At 41.0% G+C, this 27,558-nt stretch overlaps 2 protein-coding genes across 22 annotated transcripts in view; one reads left to right on the forward strand and one right to left on the reverse strand.

Annotated features, from left to right (window-relative positions):
* The first annotated feature begins 405 nt into the window (after positions 1-405).
* Positions 406-4,944, forward strand: SETD6 (SET domain containing 6, protein lysine methyltransferase). Of its 8 annotated transcripts, none has more exons than XM_089903170.1 (9): positions 406-799; positions 1,032-1,121; positions 1,427-1,568; positions 1,696-1,890; positions 2,021-2,141; positions 3,610-3,958; positions 4,100-4,242; positions 4,388-4,639; positions 4,715-4,944. In XM_089903170.1, exons 1-9 carry the CDS (start codon positions 418-420, stop codon positions 4,763-4,765), a joined length of 1,725 nt encoding a protein of 574 aa, XP_089759296.1. In that variant the 5' UTR covers positions 406-417; the 3' UTR covers positions 4,766-4,944. The 8 variants fall into 8 exon arrangements, with proteins under 8 accessions (XP_089759296.1, XP_030617583.2, XP_089759295.1 ...); XM_022555896.3 differs by adding an exon at positions 1,203-1,347 and having other exon boundaries at positions 710-799; positions 3,778-3,958; positions 4,388-4,944; XM_030761723.2 differs by lacking the exon at positions 2,021-2,141 and adding an exon at positions 1,203-1,347 and having other exon boundaries at positions 3,778-3,958; positions 4,388-4,944.
* Positions 4,945-5,418: 474 nt separating this feature from the next.
* CNOT1 (CCR4-NOT transcription complex subunit 1) overlaps positions 5,419-27,558 on the reverse strand; it is a 100,005-nt gene continuing 77,865 nt past the window's right edge. For 10 of the 14 annotated variants that reach the window (XM_089903165.1, XM_089903166.1, XM_089903167.1 and 7 more), the window contains 20 exons: positions 27,019-27,149; positions 24,222-24,518; positions 23,366-23,506; positions 23,168-23,272; positions 22,451-22,570; positions 20,559-20,750; positions 19,855-19,997; positions 19,295-19,403; positions 19,026-19,195; positions 18,119-18,371; positions 15,876-16,124; positions 14,740-14,903; positions 14,417-14,534; positions 13,153-13,254; positions 11,811-11,984; positions 10,737-10,886; positions 9,878-10,058; positions 8,202-8,334; positions 6,926-7,060; positions 5,419-6,754 (listed from right to left, as the gene is read on the reverse strand). In XM_089903165.1, the coding sequence (XP_089759291.1) occupies positions 6,676-6,754; positions 6,926-7,060; positions 8,202-8,334; positions 9,878-10,058; positions 10,737-10,886; positions 11,811-11,984; positions 13,153-13,254; positions 14,417-14,534; positions 14,740-14,903; positions 15,876-16,124; positions 18,119-18,371; positions 19,026-19,195; positions 19,295-19,403; positions 19,855-19,997; positions 20,559-20,750; positions 22,451-22,570; positions 23,168-23,272; positions 23,366-23,506; positions 24,222-24,518; positions 27,019-27,149 (3,146 nt within the window). In that variant the 3' untranslated portion in view covers positions 5,419-6,675. Of the gene's footprint in view, positions 6,755-6,925; positions 7,061-8,201; positions 8,335-9,877; positions 10,059-10,736; positions 10,887-11,810; positions 11,985-13,151; positions 13,255-14,381; positions 14,535-14,739; positions 14,904-15,875; positions 16,125-18,118; positions 18,372-19,025; positions 19,196-19,294; positions 19,404-19,854; positions 19,998-20,558; positions 20,751-22,450; positions 22,571-23,167; positions 23,273-23,365; positions 23,507-24,221; positions 24,519-27,018; positions 27,150-27,558 lie in introns of those variants that run through there. The other 4 variants (XM_022555887.3, XM_022555888.3, XM_022555886.3 and 1 more) reach the window with 2 other exon arrangements.

Consider the following 27,558-nt stretch of genomic DNA (forward strand, 5'->3'; position numbering starts at 1 on the left):
TTATCTTAGTTTCACAGTTGAGGAAACTGAATTTGCCTTAATAAGAGGCCAAGCTGGGAGGTGGCCTTGACAGTATTTGACTTCAAAACCCAGACCTGTAACCTCTATATTCGTTGCCTCATTTTCTTAAATTTAACGGCATGCTATTTCCCCATGTTTAACCACCATTTCTGATTCATTTACTCAGCCATTTATCCAATAAATAGATATTGAGTTCCTGCTGTGTGTCGGCAACTAAAGCAGCAAGTAAATAAAAATAAGCCCCTCCATGTGCTACGCAAAAGATGAAAAACTGAGCGGGTCTATTCTATCAATAGTTCTGGGAGCCCTGACCACACAACTCCGAAACACTTGCACAAACTGCTCTAATTGCGCACCCAGCCGGCCTCCAGCCAGGCCTTCCCTTCTCATCCAGAAATGGGATTTTGCACTTCAACCGGACTTCTACCCCCAGGGGTTTCAACTGTCACAGACCAAGACTGGGAAGGGTTGTGCCTGGCTCAGACCAGGCTCAAGGCGGCAAGGGGACACATCTTCCTGCACCCGGCGGCACGTTTTCTTAACCCAAGTGGGGAGACCCGGCCTCAAGAATGTTTTCAGCAGGGCTTGTACGACCAGGTGCAAACCCCCACTCTTCTTCCGCGTGGAAGTCGAAACGAACATCACGTGGTTCCGGGGCGGGAACATAGGCCCCGCCCCTGTGAGTCCTGCCCAGGACGCCGGAAGCGCCTGCGCTGGGCTGCGGAGTCGCGGGGCTGCGCGCCCTTGGACCATGGCGACCCAGGCGAAGCGCCGGCGGGTGAGTTGTGGCGGCAGACGCAGGAGCACCCCTCTCCGCCGCGCCTTGCCGCTTCCCCGTCCGCAGCGCCGTCCCGCACGCGGCTGCGCGGCCTGCCGCGGGTCATTTGCCGCACTCCACATCCCCTCCCCCAACCCCGGCCCTTCCTCCGCGCGCGCGCCGCCGTCTTCTCCGCCCCCAGCGAGCTCTTCCGGGCGGGGCAAGGCAACGCCACTGCGCTTGCTTATCTCAGGTGGCAGGGCTTGCGGGCAGCGAGGACCCGGCCCCGGTGGCCAGCTTCCTGAGCTGGTGCCGGCGGGTAGGACTGGAGCTGAGTCCAAAGGTGAGTGGGGGGCGGGGTGGAGGCGGGCGCGGCGGGGAAGCGGGCGCGGTCTAGCTCTGACCGGCCGCTCTCCCTGCTCAGGTGGCGGTGAGCCGGCAGGGCACGGTGGCCGGCTACGGCATGGTGGCCCGGGAGAGCGTGCAGCCCGGGGAGCTGCTGTTCGCGGTGCCACGGGCCGCACTCCTGTCGCAGCACACCTGCTCAATCAGCGGCCTGCTGGAGCGAGGTGGTTACGCCGGCGGGGGTGGGACGCCGAGGCGGGCCTGCGGGGCCGGCCGGGGCCCTAACCTCTTCGTCTCCCTCAGAGCGAGGCGCGCTGCAGAGCCAGTCGGGATGGGTGCCGCTGCTGCTGGCGCTGCTGCACGAGCTGCAGGCCCCGGCCTCGCCCTGGAGCCCCTACTTTGCGCTGTGGCCCGAGCTGGGCCGCTTGGAGCACCCCATGTTCTGGTGAGAGCCGTAGGAGGGGCAGCACCGTAGGTAGTCTGGCTCGAACCGCCCTACGCTTGGGACACGGGTTCTAAGCGCTAGTCCCGGTAGGTGGTGTGAAGAACCTGGGTTGGGGGTGTCACTGCAGGCCAGAGGAGGAGCGCCGGCGATTGCTGCAGGGCACTGGCGTACCCGAGGCTGTGGAGAAGGATTTGGCCAGCATCCGCAGCGAGTATTATTCCATCGTGCTGCCCTTCATGGAAGCCCACCCCGATCTTTTCAGCCCCACGGTTCGCTCTCTGGAACTCTACCGCCAGCTCGTGGCTCTTGTGATGGCCTACAGGTCAGTGAGCGGAGCCTTAAAAAGGATCCTTTTTTTTAGAACTCTATTGAGGGACTAGAAGGGAAAAAACAGTGAACCCCACTCCTCTCTCACCCTGCACTGGGCTTTAGCAAAGTTCTCTCTGTGGCAGCTTTCAGGAACCACTGGAGGAAGAGGATGATGAAAAGGAGCCAAACTCCCCTTTGATGGTGCCTGCTGCAGACGTACTAAACCACTTAGCCAATCACAATGCCAATCTAGAATACTCTCCAGTGAGTGGATCTGTCCCAGTTCTTGTTCTTATGTGCTTGGATGATTGGGCATGTGATTCAAACCGGTGTGTTATTTATGCTGGCCTGGCAGTTGAGCTAAACACTCCATTCTCCTCATACTAAAAATGTGTAGGTGGAATTATCTCCTCCTCTGTGTACTTTGCGTATTCCACTGAAATCACCTGAACTGAAAACATCTCAAAACCTTACAAGAAAGCTGGGGTTAATCCTCTGATAAACCTTGCACCCTCACTGATTTGGTTCTATAGGTTGGTTGTTCTGTGCAGTGCTAGTGAGCCAAGATTGTTTCTGGGCCCTGTGGACAGCAATCTGGAACAGCCATAGTGTCAATACTTTTCACTAGAGGGGTGTTCATAAGACCGGTTTAAGATGATACCAAGGCTGTGTTTGTATCAATTCTATTTGCTAAGTGGAAAGTTGCAAAAAAAGATCTAAGTTTATGGGATTAAAAATTAGGAAATGGCTGTTTAAAATAAGTTTATTTTTGGCTGTGTTGGGTCTGTTGCTGCATGCAGGCTTTCTCTAGTTGCAGCATGCGGGAGGCTACTGTTCGTTGTGGTGTGTGGGCGTCTCATTGTGGAAGACGGGCTCTAGGCACACGGGCTCAGTAGTTGTGGTGCACGGGCTTAGTTGCTCCGTGGCATGTAGGATCTTCCCGGACCAGGGATCAAACCCGTCTCCCCTGCATTGGCAGGCAGATTCTTAACCACTGTGCCACCAGGGAAGTCCCTGGCTATTACTTTTAAGTGCTTGTGTCCATTTGCTGTTCCTACTTTGATCTTGGTTTTTTGGGTTTTGTTTTTGCCACACTGCACAGAGCCCAGTTCCCCCTGCCCAGGGATTGAACCTGGGCCCCAGCAGTCTTAACCACTGGACTGCAAGGGAAGTGCCTAATTCTTCATTTCTGTAAAGCTAGCAGCTTTTTTGGGGGGCTGTGTCGGGTCTTAGTTGTGTCACGCGGGCTCTTTGTTGCTGTGCACAGGCTTCTCTCTAGTTGTGGTGTGTGGGCTTTGTTGCCCTGTGGCATGTGGGATCTTAGTTCCCTCACCAGGGATTGAACCTGCGTCCCCTGCATTGGAAGGCGGATTCTTAATCACTGGACCACCAGAGAAGTCTCCAAAGCTAGCAACTTTTTTTTTTCTTCTTTTTTGTGGTACGCGGGCCTCTCACTGCTGTGGTCTCTCCCGCCACGGAGCACAGGCTCCATACACGCAGGCTCAGCGGCCATGGCTCACGGGCCCAGCCGCTCCGCGTAACGCGGGATCCTGCCGGACCAGGGCACGGAACCCGTATCCCCTGCATCGGTAGGCGGACTCTCAACCACTGCGCCACCAGGGAAGCCAGCTAGTAACTTTTTAAGTGTTTGTGAGATGACTGAACAAAGATTACGTACTAAAACCATGGGGATGACCTTTGACCTTTAAGTCTCACCACTTTTATTCTACAGTACAGAATCTTAACAAGAACTAAAGGTAGAATGTTGGTAGGTATAGTGTCAGTCCCACCATCACTGAACTATATCTGCTGGAGGGAACTGTACCCTCCTAGGAGGGAAGTAATCTTCAGGAGGCTGGCCTGGGAAGGGCCTGGCCCCAGCTTCTCCCTTCCACCCCAGAATTGTCTTCGGATGGTGGCCACTCAGCCCATTCCTAAAGGCCATGAGATTTTCAACACTTATGGGCAAATGGCTAACTGGCAGTTGATTCACATGTATGGCTTTACTGAACCGTATCCTGACAACACGGATGACACGGCTGACATTCAGATGGTGACGGTTCGTGAAGCAGCGTTACAGGGTGAGTGATTAAACCTTGGACACTGGTGTATGTCTCCATCCCTGCCCCAGGTGCTCTGTAGTAGTTGCTCCCTTTTTGTAGACTAAGGAGAAATGAGCTCTTGGGTATACTGACTTTCACAGCAGTACTTTCTGTCTACAGGAACAAAAGTTGAAGCTGAAAGGCTCCTACTGTATGAACGCTGGGATTTTTTATGCAAACTGGAGATGGTAGGGGAAGAGGGAGCCTTTGTGATTGGGCGGGAAGAAGTGCTGACAGAAGAGGAACTGGCCATGACACTCAAGGTAAATGCTCAAAATAAGTATTTAGATCTAGGTGCGAGGAAAGGTGGCATGGATGGAGAAGACGCTTAAATGCTGTCAGGACAGGTTGGCTTCTCTAAATCAATTTTGGAAATATGCAAGTAAAGGGCCCCATGGTTGCTTCTAGGTACTGTGCATGCCTGCTGAGGAGTTCAGAGAATTTAAAGACCAGGATGGATGGGGAGATGATAAAAGGGAAGAGGACAGCCTGACAATCACAAATATCCCCAAACTCAAAGCATCATGGAGACAGCTTCTTCGGGACAGTGTTTTATTGACCCTGCAAACCTATGCCACAGACTTAAAAACTGAGCAAGATTTACTCAGTAGTAAGGAGGTCTACGCCACACTCAGCTGGAGGGAACAGCAAGCCTTACAGGTTCGTTATGGTCAGAAGATGATCTTACACCAATTGTTGGAACTGACTAACTAGCAGGTTCCCTTTTTCCTGAAGGAATGTCCAAGAGAAGAACTTTCTGCTAAGCTGGTACACGTTGATGCTTGAAAAGAAGGATAATTTGGACCTTTTGTTTTGCATTTCATACTAAATACCAAAAGGAAAAGTAGCAAAACTGTTGTCTAGGATGAATTGCAAGGTAAGAGTGACATGCTGAAGGATTTGGGAACAGTAGATGTGGGAACTGCTGCTTATTGTTATGAACACTAATAAATTTTATTATAGCTGTTTGGTTCTCAGCTTGATCCAAAGTTAGCAGAAATGTGATAGTGATAACATTTTGTTGTAGCCTGGCATTTAATAACATGGACTTTGAAAGTAGACCTGGTTCAAATCCAGGTCTATTTTGAACAAGTCACTTTCCCTTAGTTAACAACTGTTTCCTGTTGGAGGATTTAATAAGCTGTGTCACTGGGACTCTGAGCAATTGTTTAAATTCCTTAAGCAGCCTAGAAGGCACAACTCACCCTTAAGACACCAATGACATTCAAGTCCCCATGTAAGATTTCTATTTAATCTTAATCTTGAACCTTTTTGTCCTCTCTGGCCATAAAACGTGACAGTCCATGAAAGGTAAGGTATATATTAGGTAAGTTTTAAATATATACCTACTCCTTTTCTTTTAAAAATTATATCTAACGTTGTAAAGCAATTATACTCCAATAAAGATGTTAATATTGAAACACCATGAGGGTAAAGGATGTTTTTAAATGGGCATTTTGAAACTGTTTAATCATAGAAACCTGCTCCAATAATTTTTCACTGTTGGAAAGGAAAAGGCAAACAACACTACACAAAAATACTTCCTTGTTTAAAGATGCCAGATTGGTAGTGGGAAAACATACCATTCAGCAAAAGTTAGTGTTCCCCAGTGGCCCCAACGGGAAGGCTGCGTGGTCCACTTTCCTCCTCACCACCAGCACTGGCCGCTACTGAGAAAGGCACAGTGGACTCGTGTGTGTGTCATGACTTTAATGTTCGACTACAGTATGCATACACATACAAGAAGTAGGGAAGCTAAAGCCCAGGAACTAGGAAGGCTACAAAATACAACACATGGACCAATACATTTACAAAACATTCAAAATCCTTACAAAAGGGGCTGTATTGGTCCTTTTGACTTTGTTGTTGTTCAGCTTAGTCTGTATGGCCATTCATTGGGATAATGGGGAAGGGCAATTCATAATATTTGGTTCCTTTCCGCACAGTTTACAAGTTATCAGGAGAGAGATGGGGGAACTTTAGGCCTGGTTTGGCTTCCCTTTATAAAAAGAAGTGTCTCACAGGGCCCAAGGGGATGTGTTCTCCAGCAGAAAAGAGAATGATGCTCTGCCAACAGCCAGCTTTAGATTTGGGGAAGAGGCAAAATAAAAATCCACGGGATCTCAATTGTGAACTCTTCCCATGTTTCCTGGCATACCAAATTCTACACATCCACATTTTTTAACAACTTCGTGATTTTCAAGGTCCCCATCCGTATTTTAAAAAAATAAGTCACATAGTATTTAAACTGGCTTTCCTGCTATTCTTTGGGACACCAGGAATGTCAGATGACATGGAGCTATGCCCACCGCCCCCCCCCCCAAGTGCATGGCATCAGCAGCCTCTTGAATTTATAAGCTGGGAAGTAGGTACCACCAGTTTATCTACTTGCCTTGGACACATTTTGCACAAACCCAAGAAGTTCCAGACAAAGGTTTTCTCTTTCATATATTTACACAAGTTCAAAATGATATTCACAGCATCTTCTAAATGTTGGCCAGGAGTCAAAAAAATGCATTTAAATTTGGAACGTGTCCAAGTAGACAGGAAGCTGACCCAAACAGTAATTGGGGCAGATACCCGAGACCAAAGGGCCGGAAAAGTCAGGAAAAGCTGAAAGGATCTTCAGCCAGTTTATGAACTTGGTACAGTGGGACCTCCAGGCTGACAAATTTACAACAGAGATGTGGTTCCATCTAACTGGCACCTGTCCCTTCCATTACTTGCTGAGCCTGCTTTTGTCCCATGCAGCACTGTGCGACAGACTGGAATAACCTGAAGAATGGAGACAGTTAACAAGTTTGTGAGAAAACTTCAGGCCTAAAACCTTGCGTCTCATTTTGGTTACTATGGCCTTCTTATTCACCCACCCAAGCTGGAGCCACCAAATGATTCTCATTCTTCTGTCTTAAGAATGTAACAATTTAAAAATTACTTTTAACTCACTTTTCAATTTCTGGGGCACAGTGTACAAACTCGTGGTTCCAGAACTTAAACGCTGGATTTTTAATCAGCTCAATGAAGGTAATAAGAAGACCCCAAGGATGTGGCCTATTTACAATCAACCGTTCCAAAAGAACCCTGGAGAAGGGAAGAAAAAGTTAGTCAATGCACAGAGAAACATACAAATTTACGACCACTTCTCCATTTGTCTTTTTTCCTAACACTTTTTCCCTGATTATTACACTACATGCAAAAATTGTTAGCTTTACAAAAGGCAGGTGGATTAAGTCTTTTCTATAGAATGGTTAAATGGATTCTAGAATTACATAACAAACGTGGGTTTGAATCCCTCCTCTTCCCATTACTGAGCCTACAAGACTAAGTTAAGGTAAAAGGATAGATAATAGATTACATGACACAGAAGATAATCGCTTAAAGAATACATACTCAATGAAAGTAAATAGGAAATAAGAATTTTACTACTAGTAGTACATATGTAAATTGGGTGGGATAATTCTTCACATCCCCTGATCTAACCGATTTTACTTCTAAATTTACCCTAAGGATGTAATAAAGCACAAGAACAAAGATTTAAGTTCGAGGAAGTTCACTAAAGCTTTATATAGTCCACAAAATAGGACTTTTACCATCTAAACATCTAATAATAAAACACTAGTTAATTTTTAGTATATAAACCTAAGGAATACTAATGCTCAGAAACTACTATTAGGTGAAGGGGCAAGTTTAACAAGTCTGGTCCAGTTTTTTATGTTTGTGTATATCTCTCTCACTAGGATGTACCCATTTCCTGATCTCCAATGCTGTACATAGTCCAAGCAATCTGCAACAGATTCCTAACTATTGTTAGTAAAACACACGTATGATCCTGTTATTTCTCCTGCTTAAAACCTTCCAACCCAGAGGTAATGACAAGTCTAAGTTCTTTAACATGGCCTTTAAAAGGCCTGGGTGTTTCAGGACTGGTTAAATATGCTGACCCCACCACCTGAGAAAAACTCCTGATCTATCAAAATGCTGTGCCTTTTGTCGAAAACTTTTTGTTTCAGCAGTGATTAATAATTCTCTACTTGTGATTTTTTTTGCATCCATCAGACTAATTATCAGGAGGGTAGAACCATGCCCATTTCGTTCACAACTATTTAACACATTTAAGATGCTCAGTGAACATGGAATACATAGGGAAAAAAACACTCAGAATTCATAATAAAGGGGAAGAGACTCCATTTAGTACCCTCTGAAAAACAGACCTCTCTCTTACCTTGTGATCTGTTCTTGGATAGCTTCAGTGTTGGCCTCTGCAAAAAGGTAGAGCATGGTGCAGCTGAAGTAGTGAGTGTGGCTATTTGGGTACCGCAGCTGATTTGCAATTGCATTCAAGAAGAGATACCGACCTAGATATTAAGAAAACCCAGCTTAGCGACAATTTGCTCTGAAAGGCCAATGTGAGAAGACAAATCACATTCTGACTGGATGGATTTGCATTTCTTGATACAGGTTCTCAAATTATCCTTTGCTTTCAACCAGCGGTGCTCAGGGCCCCAGAGTTCATTTCTGTGGGTTTTATTTCACTATTTTTCACATTAAAAAAATTGTAGTTAAAAAAATTAGTCTATTTAAAAATAAGAGACCTACTGCATATTAATATAACCTGTTAATAAAAAAATTTAAGTATTTCCCCCCAAGAAACTTAGAGAAGAGTGTCACTGTTTCACATTCTGCTGGATTCTCATTTCTGCCCTTATGTTCAATCTGTTCCAGTATGGTTATTTCATGTGGCCTCTGGAAACAGTCACTGTACACTTGTGACAACATGAGTGTGAAGCAAATGTCTTATTATTAAAATAGTTTTAACCCCACAGCCCTTCTTTTTTAAAAAATATTTATTATATATTTTTCGCTGCACTGGGCCTTAGTTGCGGCATGCCAGCTCCTTAGTTGCTGCATGCGTGCGGGATCTAGTTCCCCAGCCCAGGATCAAACCAGAGCCCCCTGCATTGGAAGCGTGGAGTCTTCCCCACTGGACCACCAGGGAAGTCCCTCACGATCCTTCTATAAGGGTCTTGGGGATAATCCACTAAGGGTTCCCAGACTATACTTGGAGAAATGCTAGTTTAAACTATTGGAATAAGTATTAATTGGATTTGGTTGTCTCCCTCTGCTTGATATTACTGAGGTTTGTAAGGCCATCATAGTGAGCTTTAACACTTAAAGGCTATCCACTTTTTTTGTTGGGTTCTGGACGTAATGGTATTCATTTGTGTTAAATCTTGATTTTAAGCTGCCTCAAACCCCCTCCTACAAATAGGCAAGTAGTATATACTCAAAATTAGCCTCTCAAAAATCCATAGTGAAGTTAAAAAAAGTAGGCATCCTCCTAAAGTGTATGCGTGTTAGGCTGAGCAGCACTATATCGTTGGTCACCACCTACTATACAGAACACCAAAATTGGTAGTTCAACCAAGCAAGATGCAAACCTACAATAGGATTATACTGTGAACTTTTTTGCAGAGCAGGTAGGGGAAGTTCTATTCATTAATCTTTACACATTTAATATTTAACATATTGCCTGGCAAAGAGGCATCAGTAAATGTTGGGATAAAAGGCAGGCTAACAAAAAAAGTAACGTGAGCCTATTTTTAAAGAGAGGCTAGTAAAAAGAACATGTTTATTTTCACACTAAAAAAGAAAAATGCTACAATCATACATACTGAAATATTAACTGATGTGGTAAGGATTCTGGATGATTTTTTTCCTTTACGCTTTGCTGTGTCTTCTGCATTGAGCAAATACTATCCAATTCAAGATAAAATAACCAGCCAGACCCATAACCATATTGACAGAACATTCTCTATTGTGGCTTAAAGTATTTTTGGGACCAGACTGTGACAAAAAGTGCACAAAACTTGACTCTGAGAACTAGCTGGCTTCACTCACCTTCAGTGTCCAAGTCCACAGCCAGGTTCTGGAAGATGTCCATGTGAGCAGAGTGGGTGATCGTGCTCATTGAAGGTGTGCTGCCCTTGTTGTGGATGTGTGCAATTGCCTGAGTCCCTACATAGAGCACCAGTGCATTAATGAGCTGGAGGTTGTAGCGATTACCAGGCTCATTGGATACCTAAATGAACAAAACAGAAAGCTCCTGACTTACTGTCACAGAGGACTTAGGCATCGGATTTAGGCACCAATATTTCTAAGAACCCTTTTTATGCCTTTCATAGAAAAGCTGAACTGTTCCCAATATCCTCTGTGACTTAAATTTAGAAATCTGCTTGAATTTGTGAGGTTATTTAACAAATACACACTTGCACAAGGGTAGTTGTGTCAACAGAAATGGGATTTCCCTTGGGAAACCAAAGCTTTGACAGTTACCAGCACAAAAATAAAGTTTATAAAGTCAAAATTTGCACTATCTCACTTATAAGAAAGATTTGGAGAGGGAAAAAACGTGGTTTCTTGGTATGGAAAGACTGGAAAGATAATACAGCCTCAATCAATTTGTATACAGCAAACTGAACCAGAATCCATTTACTTAGAAGAGTCTTGGAGTAGGGGATGATTATCAGCAATCTTTCCTTACAGAAAACCAGTCCATTCCCTGGCTGCCTCTTCCAAGGCTATATAGCTTGTCACTGGTAAAATGTACAATCCAGTTAATCTCATCCAACCATTAAAAATGACAATGTGCTTTAAAACCTTTAAAGCAGGTTGAAAAGACTAACTTACAAGAGACCATGCATAGGACTGTGCGTACAAAGTGAAAGACACAACCAAGAGTTTAAGTCAAACCACTAACCTGTAGGTTGCTCCGCAGATCAGACAGAAAAGTGACAGGTGATCGAGTTTTAAGATAGGAATCCAAATCCTTTTTGAACTGGGGTGGCATCACCCCAGTAAAATTGGTGAGAATCCGGGGTGCAATGTTAATTTCACTCAACATATCCACCTGCCACAAACAAATACAAGAATCATAATCAGAAGCATCTGTAGGCCTTAACAGCAAACTGTATCTATGCTAGAAAGTAGTTGGATTGTTTTTCTAAAGTTATACACTTTACATCTTGATTAAGAAATTTTTATTGAAGTACAGCACAATGTTGTGTTAATTTCTGCTGTACAGCAAAGTGTTATTACTCATTAGAAGAAATAGATTCTTCTAATTAAAGGTACCCATATACAAAATAATAGTAATCTCTCATTCTATACTATTTTCTCATTCTTAAAATAAGGCATGATAGGTACCTTTTGTAGAGAAGTCTAGTTGATACCACTAATTGTGTTTTTCCTGGAATTCGATTTCAAAACAAGAGTACAGAATGAGATTCCTTCCTCACCAAGAGCCCTAGTCTTTGAAAAGATGCCCCAAGCTGAACAAGACATTGTACTTGCTACTTTAAAAAAAAATGCATGTGAAAAGATTTTTAAAAAATACATAAAAATTACAATAGCCATGTCAGGGTGGTATGATTTTTAAAACAGTCCCTTCTCTCCTGATAATTTAAACAAAACACAAGTACACAAATCCAAAACACCTGTGAAATATGACATTACAAGTGTCTATTCTGCAATTCTGTGCCACTGGGGCCACCCAGCAAATGACTGGCCCAAAACCTAGGTTGAGGTTCTGTAAATATAGCTAAATTTAATATCAAAACTGAAAACAGCAACTAGACGAATACTGTGAATCAATATTCAGCAGCAGTATCATACTTTTATCAGGCTTAATAACATGACAGCTTCCCCCAAAGAGCACCCTTACCCAACAACTTGTAGGTGTGTATGCTGGGGACAGCAAATACCCCACTTACTAGAGAAAGGACTAAAATACTAAGATGTAACTTGCTTTTCCTTGAACTGTTTAGAACTTTACCTTCAGATTAGGAGTGAATGGGTCTGGGAGCCTCATGTTTCTTGGAAAGGCACTCAGGATCAGATTTCTTAGCTGGATACAATTAGGTGGGATCACATCACAGAATCCATAATGGTAATCACAAAGGAACTCAGGGAAATCATGCAAAAGAACCAGCAGCACTCTTAAAGTGCCCTATATTTTAAAAACAAGAACAACATTGGTTGTTTCTACATTAAGTAAGAAAATGGGAGTAGCATTTTTACTATTACTAATTTGAAGTAAAAAAGTTTTCTTTTTAAGTGTAAATGTAAAAGCCAGAATTAATGGCTTCTTGGACAGGAGGCAGGCACGTGCAAAACAGAATGCAATTTGAGATGGGCAAAGATTTCTTACCCAAGACACAAAAAGCAACATATAATAAAAGAAGAAAACTGGTAGTTTTGACTATATTAAATTTAAAGCTTCTATCCCTCAAAAGACACATTACTTTTAAAGGAGTGAAAAGGCAAGCCACAAGAGTAGATGTTTGAATATACATCAACAGAGGGCTTACATCCAGAATACATAAAGAATCCCTGTTAAAATAAGAAAAACCCAGATAATCCAATAGGAATATAAGCACAAGGCTGGAAGAAGAACATCACAAAAGGAGGATACCCAAATGGCCACAAAAATCTCATTAAGAACTGAAGGAAATGCAAATTAAATCCACAATGAGATCCTACTGCACAACTGACAAAATGACTAAAACGGAAAACAATTTAAAGTATGGTAAGGATGGGAAGACAATTTAAAGTATGGTAAGGATGGGAAGAAATAGTAATTCTAATGTGCTTCTGGAAGAGTTAACTGGTATACACATATATGAACGTATGAATGCCTTATGATCAAGTACTGGTTATGCAAATATGTTTGATTTTTGTACTTTTCTGAATATATGTTATACTTTAAAAGCTTAATGATAGAGACATCCCTAGTGGTGCAGTGGTTAAGAATCCGCCTGCCAATGCAGGGGACCCGGGTTTGAACCCTGGTCCGGGAAGATCCCACATGCCGCAGATCAACTAAGCCCATGCGCCACAACCATGGAGCCTGCGCTCTACAGCCCACAAGCCACAACTACTGAAGCCCGTGCACCGCAACGAAGAGTAGCCCCTGCTTGACACAACTAGGGAAAGCCCGTGCAGCAATGGAGACCCAACACAGCCAAAATTAAATATATATATATATATATATATATATATATATAGCTTAATGATAAAAACAAACGTTAGACCTCATATTCCCAGCTGAAGTGTTTTTAACTGCTTTAAGTGTTAAGTTTTAATTATTTTAATTTTAGAACTCCAAATTAATTTACCTTGTAGAGGATTTGCATAGGTTTGGTGAGTTCCACATTTCTAAGGAAAGGCGCTAAATATTTGAATAAATCAATCAGTAGCTGTGCATACATAGGCCATCCCTGAAAGAAAGAAATGTATGAGTCATAATTATCCTCAGTCAGCTGTCGTCCTGCCACCAAAAACGTTGCCCAAGCAGCTACACTGTGACTTTATTATCTTTTCATATAGCTAGAGAATATGGACATTAGTACCTCTCTTAAAGACTGACTGGCCCGAGAAAGGAATAAGCAAAATTATGGAGATAATGGGAAATGATATTTGAAACAAACTGGCTCCAGAAACTCCAGGATATATATAGGTCCTTGCGCCTGTAGCAGCATTTTAAATAGGGGGAGGAACTTTCAGACAGAACACAAAACACGTAGCCAACTGAGAAACTTGGGTCTGTTTTCTTAATTTCTTTTAAGTCCTGGATCTCAATCATTTATTTTCCCACTCCCAATTCCTCAACTCCTGGCAAATAACCTCATCCAGTTTACAACATGAATCCTCTATTTTCACCCAAACTTGGCCTCCTCACCATATCCCAATTATAACAATTATGTTCATTTTGAAGTAGTTTTTATTCAATATATTTTCCCTCCTCCTGGAATGCACTTATTTGTCAAACAAAATGAAATCCGTTTAAGGATTATTTCACTTTCTTTTTTACTAAACACACAGTATAGTTACAGTCTCCTGATCTGAAGGGTCAATCAAGGGTACTTCCTGGAGTACTCATTTGCCATTTAATTGCAAGATGGGAGAGAAACTTCTCATGCTGTTTATTCACAGTTAAGACTAAAACCTCTTTACTCAAATTTGATCTGAATTTTTCAGATACAGTAGAGACGAGTGGTCCTCAACCCTGAATGTGAGAGCCTTTAGTATTTAGAGAACCTGTAAAACTGGCAGGTTTCTGAGTTCCATTACTCGGAGTTTTACATAGCTGTCTACAGAGGTGCTCTAAGGTTTCAACTTTTTCTGAAAATCCCTTAAGAGATTGACATAAGGAGACTCACAACAACTTGGATAAGCAGTACCCTAATCATTGAGGAATGGCTTTCAGGCAGAGGCAGTCAAGTACTTGTTAGAGCCTTTCTCCACGACTTGACTCCACATTAAATATAAGAACTCCCAACTAAGCCTGAAAGAAGTACAATGACTACTGAATGACTAAGAGTGCTAATAAGTCCCAGGTAGTTACAGTCGTCATCTGTAGGAGATAAACTGCAGCCACACCTTCTGCTGTGGCGTATGTGCCAGCATTCTTGCAATAAATATCCGATGGGAGATCAGTTCAAGCCAAGCATACACAAAGCCAGGAGCTTTGGTAGGCCTCAAGATGTGGAATGTGTTGCTGAAAGAAGAAAACCTTAGTCAGAAGCACAAGCTTAAATATGGTTAAAAAAAAAAAAAGAATATAATTAAGTAGACAACATGTAAGCTGCATTATGAATCAACATGCCTCAAATCCACAAAGTTCTACTTCTCAAATTTTACTACACTACAACAGCAATCCTTAACAGGAAATCCTTAACAGTATTATATTCAACAATACTCACCAGAAAGCTGTAAGTGTCTGGAAATTAATGGTTTCCAATACATGCTCAGGTGCATTGAGTTCCAAGAGCAGCATGATAAAAATTCGATGGTAGGGAAGCTGCTGAAATTCACTTTGCCGAACATCATGATCCTGCAGGAGAACTCCCACTACTATACCAAGGACCTATAGAGCACACAGATTATAGAGCTTGTAAATCACGAAGATAATTCATTTACCACTGTCTAGCCATGCTTTTTTACTTTGCATCGTTATGCCCCACATGAAAGGAAATATAAAATTACATACTGGTAGCCAAAGGGACCATGCATTGGGGTTTGATTTGCCCTACAGAATTTTGCATGGTTTCTGTGAATCTCCATACCCCTGTATATGGAAGTATGCTAGACATGTATACTTTCCACAGGTTTTTCTAAAGCTCTAGAAATCAGCATGGTACATCATATTTTATCATGTTAACACAACCTAATTTTTCTGGTCTGACATAAAGGTGACAAGAGGCAAATGATTTATACTTCTCTTGGCATTTAGTAGATGGAAGGTCAGGTATGCTATTAGGTTGCAGAAATACTTAAGAACTATCCTGCATTCCACTTGATTTTATCACTGAACAGTGGGGGATGTATGTGAACCCATTTGTAATTATCCGAGACCAAGCTCTAAGTTCATTTTTGCACTATCTTAACATTCAAATTTCCAGCAATTCCACTGCATAAATCAAACAGAAATTCTGCTTTGTTCCTTTTCAGAAAAATCAAGACAACTGCAATGTCACTCATGGTATTTGAGTTACCAATTTTTATCAATGGACATGTCTAGCCATCTCACTCACAGTGATTCTGTACATGGGGGCAAATCTCATACTACCTAAATACTTTCTAGTGTACTCATTACTAAACATTAACATACTGAAAATACGTTATATGTTTTTGTTTTGTTTTAGGGGAGGGATGTCTTTCAGTTAAGGCACCATACTCTTCCTCTAAAATTCGGTGATTATATTTACATATTATCTATGAATTTAATATCTGGACAGAAAAGGGGATATTACAAAATGTTTTGAGGGCCCTGTAGGGTTAAAAGCCACTGATACAGACTTCATGTGTGCAAAGACTAAGGCAAGAAAGGATTTCAGACCTTATTCAGCAGATTAATCTTTGTGACAGTGTTGGTGGCCTCCCCTGAGTGCTTTACTAGCAGTGCAATGAGTCGGACAAAGGCATCCAGGTTGTGATAGCACTTGGCTCGGATCATGGTGGGATTAGCAGCAGGATTGTGCTGCTGCTCTGCCTGAGCACGGTAACTGATTTCAACACACATTTCAGTACACAGACGAAAGAACCTTGTTATGAGGTCATCAGTCTTCAGGATTCCTTGCTGGTGCATCTACCAAGGGAACAAAAACATTACAAGGCACAATGAGATAATACACATGAATAAAATTTTAATTTTCATGTAAGAAGTATTCTTTCATTCAACCCTATTGTCACATTTCTGATTCTTACTTTGTAAAAAAAAAAGGGGGGGGGTCATGAAAATGACTTTTACATTAAGGATCCATGACACATTTCCTTCAGTTTTAAGTTTGATGGGAGTTGAGAGATAATAACATGGCAATTTTTAACAACAGTCCATAGCCAATAATTTCAAAAGTTAATTATGCAAATTAAACCAACTTTTAATAAACCATTAAGTCATATTAAGACTTTCTGGTCAATGTGTATTTCCCCCAAGTAAGAGATTAAGTTACATATTTTAGTTTCTCACATAATTTCTTCTAACTGACTTAACCAATAATAACAAAGTTCGTGAAACTCCAACTAGCTGCACTAGGAAAATCAAATAATAATTTATACAGTAAGTAAGTACCAAAGCAAAATGCTCACAGATCATACCTGGCTATTTTAATGTAAATTAAGATAAAGTAGAAAGGACAAGTTTACTTAAAAGAAAGGATAAAATACAAATTTTATGACATATGATTTGGAAGTGGAGCAGAGAAGTTACTTCGCTAGTATGAAAGAAGAAAAAGAAAGACAGTGTAACAAGCATTAAGGCTGCAGAGGGAGGAGGTCAGTGCTGAAACCAAGCCCAGAATGAAAACTTGACCATTATCTTGCAAACTTTAAAACAATTTAAATGTCCCTTGATAAGCAATAAATAACACAGCTGAATTGACAATAATATACCCTAGGAAAAACAGAAGGCCAGCAAAGGGACTTTTGTACAATGAAATCTGAAAAACTAAGCAGGGGGGAGAAGAAATGAGAATGGACTGCTATGATCAAGAAGGAGCAGAAAAGGAAAAAAGGAATTCTCAAAAGGATTCAAAAGAGAATAGAAAAGTATAATACATTATCTTTTTCAAATGGAGAGAACAAGAGCAAATAAGCCAACAAGAGAGCTGAGACAGGTGCCACATCCATACCCATGAAATATCAATGACCACAAAAACCAATTGATTTGAAATTCCTCTATCCAAATCAGAAATTAAACTGTAAGTATACAGTAACAGCTTTTCAATAGGGTATGTTTTTATAATTCCCTCGATTCTTTTAAGGGAGAAACTTACTTAGTATGATTTACTAAGAAATTAGTCATCTTGAAAAGTAAATCCAATTCCTGACAACTTCTAAAATTCAAATCAGCTCTTCCACATTCAATTGTCATTTATCTGATAATAGATCTAATTTGCATCTTTCTTTGGTGGCACACCTAAGCTTTGGTCTCAGTTTGAAGAAATACAATGGTCGAACTGCAGAAATAAGCTATTTTAGGTAGATAAGGTACTTAATTTAGAAAATAAAATAAAAATCTCCACCATTTAAATACTTAAGGTTTTTTTGTTGTGTTTATTTTACTTTTAAATTTAAAAAAAAAAAATTTTTTTTTTGGGCTGTATCTCAGGGCTTGCAGGATTAGGATTCTTAGTTCCCTCAACCAGGGACTGAACCCAGGCCACTGCAGTGAAAGCACCAAATCCTAACCACTAGACCACCAGGGTACTCATTATTTTACTTTTTAAACATGGGCTATTATAAGAACTGTACAGATTAGCCCATAATCCCATCACTGCTGATTATCAAGCTGGTAAAATTACTATATACATTTGGCAGTTTCATTATTCATTACCTGACCCATTGTACTTTGTAGCTGTGACAACTGAAATCGGACAAAAAGAACTAAAGGGGATGGGAAATGTTGACTTTACTGCTTAGTGACCAATGATGGGAAAATAAATAGTATCAATTTAACAGAGTAATGATAATGATGGTGACATTTTTGGTTTACATGAGTATGGAGGTAACTGACCACAGGTACATAATACTGAGCTTTAATATTGGAGGCATCACACCCTACTTATGTTGAATAAAAAGCACCTTTCTTTCCAAAAGCTCTACCTGTCCAACAAACGCAGAGAAAGCTTTGGTACTGTCACGACCAGCTGCTGCTGAATGGTAGAGATTCACCCATTCCCTCAGAAGATACTCTGCCTTCTCCCTCAGGCCTGGAGGATCATCATACTCTGAGGCTTGAGAGATCCCAGAATGCATCATAAAGTTAGGGCCTCCATGAGCACGATCAATCATTGCTTCATAGTTGGATCGCACTACTTCCATCAGCTGGGGCAATCTAGTACAATAAATCCAGAATGAAAATCAGTCTATTCATGGCTGTGATTTCACAGACATACAGCTGGACAATTTGTTTATTTAAGAGAGACCACAAGGATGATGATAATTTTACCATTCCCATATTTAAACAAAACTATCCTCGGTTTCTTCATATCTGTTTACTCATGAGGACGTAATATGCAAATAACTGACTTAAGTCACTTCTTGACAACAAAACAATGCCCAATGAAATGGAGCTGATGTTCGTGGTCAAAAAATTATTCACTGCATGCCCACTATGTGCCATGCTTTGTGTTATTCATCTTAATTCTCAACAGTTCTTCAAGATACTATTTCCATTTTATACAAGACACAGGCTTAGGGAGGGTAAGTCGACTTGCCTAAAATCAGATTTTAAGCAGCAGAGCCAGGCCTTAAACAGAGGACTCTTGACACCAAATCTAGTGCTGTATGTACTGCTCTACAGCAAGAAGGCTTGGCAGCTAGTTAAGCTTTCATATCTCAAGGGACAATATTAGGCCTCACCAAAGCTTACCATATGTGGTAGGTAAAGCAGTTATATAACAGGTAACGTTACTAAGTCTATACAGTCATTTCTTAAGCTCTTAAAGACTGCTGAATACACAAGAATCCCAAAGCATTTCCTTCTCACCCTTCAGGAGCATTGCCTCTGGAGTGAGCATTAATCCTCATGAGGGTTTCAATGGTGTGGAACAGATCTGCCTCAGTAACATGGGCAACACTCCTTTCATCCACCAGCAGGATTTTTACCAATTGCATAGCAAATGCCACGGCCATGTAGTTTAAACCATTCTCCATTGACTGGCAACACAGAAAGCACAATGTAAGAAAGACAGCACTTACAGCAAACACACTTCCGAACTACCAGAGGTCACTTTTCCTGTTTAATTCCTTCCATACCTGAGCTAGGTGAAGATCATACTGTTGCATATTGACCAAATGATTGCGAATTAGCAACTCCACTGCCTCCACATTATATTTATATTCATCCCGACACTCAATTAGGCACCTAGAAAAGTCAGTATTTCTTTATTCATAAAGTCTTAACCATACTATATATCAGGTAAAATAAAGAGCCCATTTTATTAAATGGTAACTTGTTCCAAATTAAGGATGCCTTGAGAACCAACTAAAAATCAGTTTTCAAGATTCAAAATAACCAGTAAAGAAGTAGAACAGACGACCCAGTGTTAAAACACAAGTTTTGCTCTCGAAGTCTAGAAAACAAAGCATTCCATTTAAAACATTATTTATTTATGAACATCACTTCTATGAAATCACTGAAACCTTTTAAAAATCCATGATCTATCATTTATTCCCCAAAACAAGGTACTGGTTTTCTGTATCCATCATGGGCACCAGACAGAAAAAGAACAAACATTCAACAATTCTCAGTATTTAGGGTCATGTATGTGAGAAAGCAGTTCACTAAATATTACTCTTCTAAGATGGCTACTGACCTTGTGATCTGTTTGTTACACCATGGAGACCCATACGCCCGGCCATCTTGAAGAGCTTTTAAGACCAAGAGGTGGCACTCTCTGTAGCGAAGCAGGAGGTCAGCATCAGCACCACTGGTGGCATCTAGTAAGCCCTCTACAGCCTATGGAAGAAAAAAAGTGTTCAGATCCATGGAAAATACAGTATTCAGCCCAATTATCAAAGTCAATAACCAAACCTTAATGCAAAGTACAACATACCTTCTAAAACCACAAGTTAACAATCTCTCCATTCACTAAAATCCCTTTCACTTGCCTAACACACACACTCTGAGTTCTTTGTAGTCCATGCTTAGTGCTCTTCCCTGTCAAGAAAGGTGACACTGTCCCTACACAGTAATAACCTAATGCTGCCCCATACCCCACCCCTTACCCAAGTACTTGGATCAACTGTCCCTCAAAATCTAAAGGGCTATCTTTTAAAGTTTCTTAAATAATCATAATTCCAGAAAATCTTACCTTTATGGAAAAAAGAAGATTTCACACTTTACTGTTGTAACTATTTACAACACTCTACTCTGGAGAAAATCATCTGCTTATTACAGAACACAACTTGCTTTATATTAATTTTTAAAAATTTAAGCATAACTTAAGTAGATAATGGTGCAGGTCACTAGATATTTACAAACCTAGTTTCTTCCAAAATTAACAGTTTAAGAACTAACCTTCTGGAGCAATCCAAGAGCAGCTATGGCATCCCGAGAGTTTCGAGATAATACTACAACCTCCAAAAGACTTCTAAGAGCCTGAGCTTGGGGGTTCATGGCCAAAGTTGGTGGGATGGCGTGAAGGTGCTGCTCCAGTTCTGTAATGCACTTATCATAAATCTGAGCTACGTCATCCGTTGCCCAAGCTTGCTGTTTTGGAGGAGGAAATAACCAAAAAAGAGAGGGGAGAAAGAAAAAAAAAAGAGAGAGGAAAAAAATTAAATATTTTTCACTGGCACAGGTAGCAATTTAAATGTCTATTGGGGGGCTTCCCTGGTGGTGCAGTGGTTAAGAATCCATCTGCCAACGCAGGGGGAAAGGGTTCGATCCCTGGTCAGGGAAATAAGAACCCTCATGCCATGGGGCAACTAAGCCTGCATGCCACAACTACTGAGCCCGTGAGCCTTAACGAGAGAGCCCGTGTGCTGCAACTACAGAGCCCACGTGCCCTGAAGCATGTGCACCACAACTAGAGAGAGAAAACCCACATGCCACAACGAAGAGCCCGCGCCGCAATTAAAGATCCCGCGTGCCGCAACTAAGACCTGACGCAGCCAGAAATATATATATATATATTTTAAAAAGTCTATTGGTATATTAACTACCCTTATTTTTTTCTCTCTCTCTCTCTTTTTCATCAAAACATGGAGGGGCTCTTCCATTCCCCTTCCTGAACTGTTTGGTCTTGATGCCACTAAGTGGTGCAGTGCAAAGCAAGCACTGGTGGGGGTGTGTTTTGTTTACTTGATAGTGGAAAGCCTTGCAGACACCAGTACAATCAAGTGATGAAAGAGCATGATAAATAACGGGAAAGGCTGAAAGCAGCACCACTTGTAGCATCTAATCTGCAGCCTATGAAAGTATATAATCCAAACCATGGAAAATATAGTATTCAGGCCAACTGTCAAAACCTAATAGGACAGAATAAGAACACAGCATCATTTCTGTGGTATTACTATCAAAGATGTACTACCTGAGTCTATTCCTGAGAACATATTGTACAAACCCAAATCAGGTTATTCTATAAAATCACTGGCCTGTAATCAAAGTGGGAAGGCCATGGGAAGATGAGAAAAGGAGCTGGAGTAGACTGACCTGCGGGAAAAATTTTAAATATAACAACTAAATGAAATGTGTGGTTCTTTTTTTTTTTGCGGGGGGTGGTGGTGGTGGTGGTGGTGGTGCGCCACACAGCTTTCGGGATCTTAGTTCCCTGACCAGGGATCGAACCCAGGCCCCCGCAGATAGCACAGAGTCCTATCCACTGGACCGCCAGGGAATTCCCTGAAATGCGTGATTCTGATTTAGGTCCTTTTACTACAAAAAAAGAATACTGGGACACTTGGTAAAACTTGAATTAGGTCTAAGGATTAGATGATACTAAGGTATCAGTGTTAACTTCCTGATTTCAATCGTTATACAATGGGCACACAGAAGAACGTCTTTGTAGGAAACACAGACCAAAGAATTCAAGAGACTGGGCCATCAAGATCAGCACCTATGTTCAAATGGTTCAAAAGGAAAATGTTTCCCCTTACATTTTCAACTTTTGTGTAAATACCATTTCAAATTTTTAGGAAACGTTTTTACAAAGAACAGGGGAAGCCATGAGGTCACCACGTAAATTCCTTTAGTTAGGCCAAACATGAAAGTTAAATCAACTTCATGGATTTAAAAAAATTCCCGAATGCCATGCTGATGTGATACAAAGAATATGTATACAACTCAACAACCGTGGGTAATTTTCTTCCCTATAACTTAAGCTCCCGGGAACCAGTGATAGATTAACTGACAAAAAACATTCAAATTAAACTGTAAATTACTCAATTTAATCCAAGATGAGTATTTACCTTCATGGGCTGAGCTAAAAATCCTGTGGGCTGACTTAAATCATTTGTAGGCAAGAAGCCAGGCACATTGCGTGCAAACTCTTCATAAACAGCCAGCTGCTTTGGGTCCACACCACCAACCTTGGGAGAAGAAAACTTACTTTAACAGGATCCTCTTCACAATCAAGGGAAACCTTTTTATCAAAGTGGAAATTTTGCATGGGAGTAAGCACAGGGGTTCTGAGAAGGGACACAGGAGTCATTACAACATTTAACAGCATGACTGAATATGCATGCATGTGTGTGCACACAGTTCAGTGTTTCCTATTTCCCTGAGACCTGTTAGAGTCACCCTTATTTATAGATTAAGAGCTTTTCCACTGGGAAATGACTCAAGTAGGACCATGCTGCCAGTGCAATTCTCCAGTGCAGCTGGTAAAAATGATAAAATTTCTCAACATCGTCTTCTCACCAACAACCAACTAGCAATAAAAACTCAAGTATCAGAAGGGAAGACCAAGTTGGGAAACAAAAACTAAAAGGCACTTCAACAATAGGGGGAGGGGACACATCTAAGCTATTTCTATGTCTTCTCCACAGGTAATCTTTAAGTGAAATGAAATGCTTTCTCAGAAACAGCATTTAAACCCCCTATCCTAGTCCTGGTGAGGAGTTAAGCAACAAGAAAAGAAAGAAAACAAAGATGGGGCAGGGAGAGACAGAGCCCCCAATTCTCACTTTCAGCCTGATTTGCTCTGGCATCCGCTCAGCCTGGTATGTTAACACAACAGGATCACAGTACCTGCGCCCTTCTTGCCTAGCATGTTTTCTCAGCTCAAATTCCTGCAAACAAAAAAAGTCACTGAGGTTCTTGTTATGAGGCACTTTCTTAAATGGAAAAACAAAATACTTAAAAGGCAAATGATAAACACTTACAGTTGCTAATCTCTTGTCCATCTCAGGGCCTGCTTTTTCTACTGCAGTCTTCTGAATAAAACAGCAAGCTAATTCACAATTGTCCTGAGCTAACTGAGCAGCTGCCTGATCCATCATTTCCCTTTGTTGTGGGGATGCAGTCTATTGGGAGGGGGAGAGACAGAAAAAAATTTAAAGTTTTCTGTGGGTAGACGAAACAGACAGATGGGATAATAGAAAATGCAGCGCTTAGACAAATTAATTTTAGAAGTTTCAACTCTACGTATGACTCATTAGCTGTGACCATGAAATAGTCTAACAATCTTCATCTACAAGATGAAAATACTACTCAACTGGAACATCTTACCAGGTTTCTGTGAAGATGGTGAACACTATGAAAGCAGTAAAGCAGTAAACAAAGGCATTATTAACCATGACATATGAGACCCCAAATTAATAACTGAGTTACCTGAAGAGTGTGTGTGTGTGTGTGTGTGTGTGTGTCGTGTGTGCACATACAGAGTCACTTTAAGGTGTTTTGTACTGTTCTACTCCAAAGTACTTTAAATTTTTCATGGTAAACAGAATCAAGACTGTTAACTTAGGCAGTTTAAAAATAAAAATCCTTCATTTCTTTAAACCAGTAAATATCTGGAGTATCTACTATCTGCCAAACACTATTAAGGGTATAACAGTGAGCAAAAACAGACATGATGCTTCATCTCACAGAACTTACAGTCTAAAGGGGAGGACATCAAACACATATGGTAACTATTATAATAAGTGGAAATGCTCACTGTTACTAGCGAAGAAAAAGAAACATTTTCAGATAAGCAATAATGAGTTTTATACAACAACAAGAAAATAATCAACTTACACGAAGGGCTGAGGCAAAACTGTTTTTCAGGTTGGTGGATATGCTCATGAGTAAAGGTTCCCTGCAAGTAATCATAGCCATTCCAGCTGTCAAGTTCCTCATCATGTGATGAGCTGCTATTCGCATTCGAGATTCCTCAGAATCCAGGGCAAAATCTTTCCTGACTATTTGCTCACAAGTAGTCATGGCAATCTTAATTGATCGATCCACTACAGGATGGACCAGCTCCTGGACGGCCCGTTCAATTGCTTGGCGCACACACTGCTTCAACTGTGGATGGGCCTGAAACAAGGGAATCTAGGGAGGAAAAAACAAGTCAACAGCTTGTTTAACTAAGACAACCCAATTTCTATCAGTAATCACACCCATGTTTTTGTCATTATTTCAAGGTTAACCATGAACTACCAATTTCTACTTTAAATTAACCAATGAAAAGCTAAGGAAACAACGTGGGCTCCAAAGAAGGCGTAGTAATCAGTATATCTTGTGATAGATACATGATTATAGATAAAATTTAATGGGCAAACTGTTCATTACAAGATGCTTAAAGACACTACCTGCTTAGTCAAAATTTGTGGCTCAAGTACTCCTAAAGAAAGTAACTTCTTGGGACTTCCCTGGTGGTCCAGTGGTTAAAAATCCACCTTCCAATGCAGAGGACGCGAGTTCGATCCCTGTTTGGGGGACTAAGATACCACATGCCATGCCAAGGGGCAGCTAAGCCCATGTGATGCCAACTACTGATCCCATGCGCTCTGGAGCCCGCATGCCACAACTAGAAAGAAGCCTGTGTGTGACAACTAAGACCCGACGCAGCCATAAATAAATGTTTAAAAAAGAAAGAAAAGAAACTTCTTTAGTAGCATGGGGAAATGCGAAAAGAATCAAGTTTACAGAGAAAAGGCTTTAAAAAAAATTCACATATTCAGTTTTAATAGGTTATGCCATATTTTTTTCCCAAAAATGATTATATTATACCCCCCACCAGCAATGCATAACAGTTTCTATTGTACCAACAGCTGGTATGATCATACTTTCAATTTTTGCCTAGTTGGGGGATTTTAAATTTTATATTGTGGTTTTAATTTGCACTTTCCTGACAGCTAATGAGGTTTAGCATTTTCCATATGCTGGATGACTTTTAATATTTCTTCTTCTACAAAATATATCTTTAGTTTTTCTGTTGGGTTCTTTTCTTGGTTTGCAGGTTTATTTATATGCATTAAATACTAATCCTTTGTGGCTATATCTATTTGGACTATCATTTCTCTGTGGCTTGTCTGCTCACTTTCTGCATGGTACTTTTGTCTTTTAAATTAAAAAAACTTTATTGAAGTATAGTTGACTTACAATATTACATTAGTTTCAGGTGTACAGCGTAGTAATCAGTATTTTTACAGATTACATTCCATTAAGTTATTACAAGATAATGGCTATAAGGGAAAAGGCTTTCTACAAAAACTATTATTTTCAAGATAGCAAGCATTTTATAAAAATTTACCATACACTGAAACCTGCTTCATTGAAAGACTGCTTCCAGGTATTCACTGAATTTTTAAGAAACTTAAAAAAATATTCATGATGAACTTATAAAAATATTCAATTATTGGGAGTATTGTAAAAGAGAATCATAATTTCTAGACCTAGTTTTTCCCCAAAAAACCAAGTGCCACATCTACAGAAGCAAAAACAAACAAAAAACAGGTTAAAAATGATCTCTTTAAAACCCTTTCAAAGTCCTTTAAATACAAAACTTCAATGTATTTATGTTACGACTGTTTCAATTTCTAAAAAGCAAAGACCATGAAATCTGATTTTGAACTAAACAACTGTGTTAAGCAGAATAAGAGAGTGAGGATAAACAAGCAATCATCACCCTCAATATACAGAGTAGAATACTACCTTTAAGTATAGGAAAAAGGATTGATGGGAAGTTAAGACCAGACAATCTCACAGAATCAGGCCACAGAAACATAACTGAGCGTACTAAGTCCACTTCCAGACCTTGGCCTGGAGACTTTACACACACACACATGCACACACCAGCTCAGTTCCAGCTATCTTCCAAAAGATATGGCTTAATGCAAGACTAAGGTGACACGATAATAAAGAAGAAAAACCTGGAGATTTCCCTGGTGGCGCAGTGGTTAAGAATCCGCCTGCCAATGCAGGGGACATGGGTTCAAGCCCTGGTCCGGGAAGATCCCACATGCCGCGGAGCAACTAAGCCCGTGCGCCACAACTACTGAGCCTGCCCTCTAGAGCCCGCAAGCCATAACTCCTGAGCCCATGTGCTGCAACTACTGAAGCTTATGCACCTAGAGCCTGTGCTACACAACAAGAGAAGCCACCGCAATGAGAAGCCCGCGCACAGCAGCGAAGAGTAGCCCCCGCTCGCCACAACTAGAGAAAGCCTGTGCACAGCAATGAAGACCCAACACAGCCAAAAATAAATAAATAATGATAAAATAAAATAATAATAAAAAGAACAAAAACCTATGGTATACACTAAGCATCTTCTGACTATATAAGGAATACTTGGAGACTTTGATTATATTGGCAGCTTACTTATCATGGGTTTGGACATGAGGGACCAATATAAGTGATGTCTGGTCATGACTTACTTTCAGAGCAGAAAAAAGATCTCAGCTATACTACACAGCAACTCCTGATCCCTACTCTCTGCCACAAAAGCCTACAACCTAGGAATCCAGAAGGAAGGGGAAGAGGGATGGGAAAGTAACCAGTTTACCTTGTCACAAAGTAGGAATTTAGGAATAGGGTGGTGTTTACTTACTGTTGGGTTTAGAGTAATGTGTGGTGCCAGGCCCGCAAGGGAATAGACATTGATGTCATGGTAACTGTACTGTGGCTGTGGTGGAACCGTGGCTGTACAGGTGGTACTGGTAGCTGGTGTTGTAGAAGTTGCTAAATGTAGAGAGATAAAATAAGAGCTAATAAAAGGAGCACACTTCTTGACTTTACTATAAAATTAGCAGGGCATCATGTGGTCTTTATCTAATTAAACTATCTGAATGGTGGGGAGGGGTGGCACAGGTCACATTCTTCCACCTTGAATTATTATAAGGGAAATTGTTATTTTAATAGATATTTGAACAAAACATGTAAAACTGTATCGGTGCATGGTGGGCACAGAAAGCAATTGAGGGGTCATGCCACATTAGCAGGCCCAAGCCTTGTTCGATTATTCTATATTATAGATGTCAGTTTTCAACCTAGGCTGTTCCCTTGATTTACCTGGGGATTCTTAAACTGAGAGCTGAGAAAAAGAAGAAAAGCTGGTTCATTCTAACCACAACTCCCAATCATTCTACAC

Source organism: Delphinapterus leucas, chromosome 20 (assembly GCF_059928025.1).
Source record: "Delphinapterus leucas isolate spDelLeu-1000000601 "Yukka" chromosome 20, BTC_Dleu_Yukka2, whole genome shotgun sequence".
Taxonomy (NCBI): domain Eukaryota; kingdom Metazoa; phylum Chordata; class Mammalia; order Artiodactyla; family Monodontidae; genus Delphinapterus; species Delphinapterus leucas.

Excerpts from the sequence above, each read along its gene's own strand:
- SETD6 (XM_089903169.1), top strand. The coding sequence starts at position 418 with ATGGGATTTTGCACTTCAACCGGACTTCTACCCCCAGGGGTTTCAACT. Across the intron at positions 1,569-1,695 it reads TTGGAGCACCCCATGTTCTG|GCCAGAGGAGGAGCGCCGGC; the intron begins GTGAGAGCCGTA and ends GTGTCACTGCAG. Across the intron at positions 3,959-4,099 it reads TCGTGAAGCAGCGTTACAGG|GAACAAAAGTTGAAGCTGAA; the intron begins GTGAGTGATTAA and ends TTCTGTCTACAG.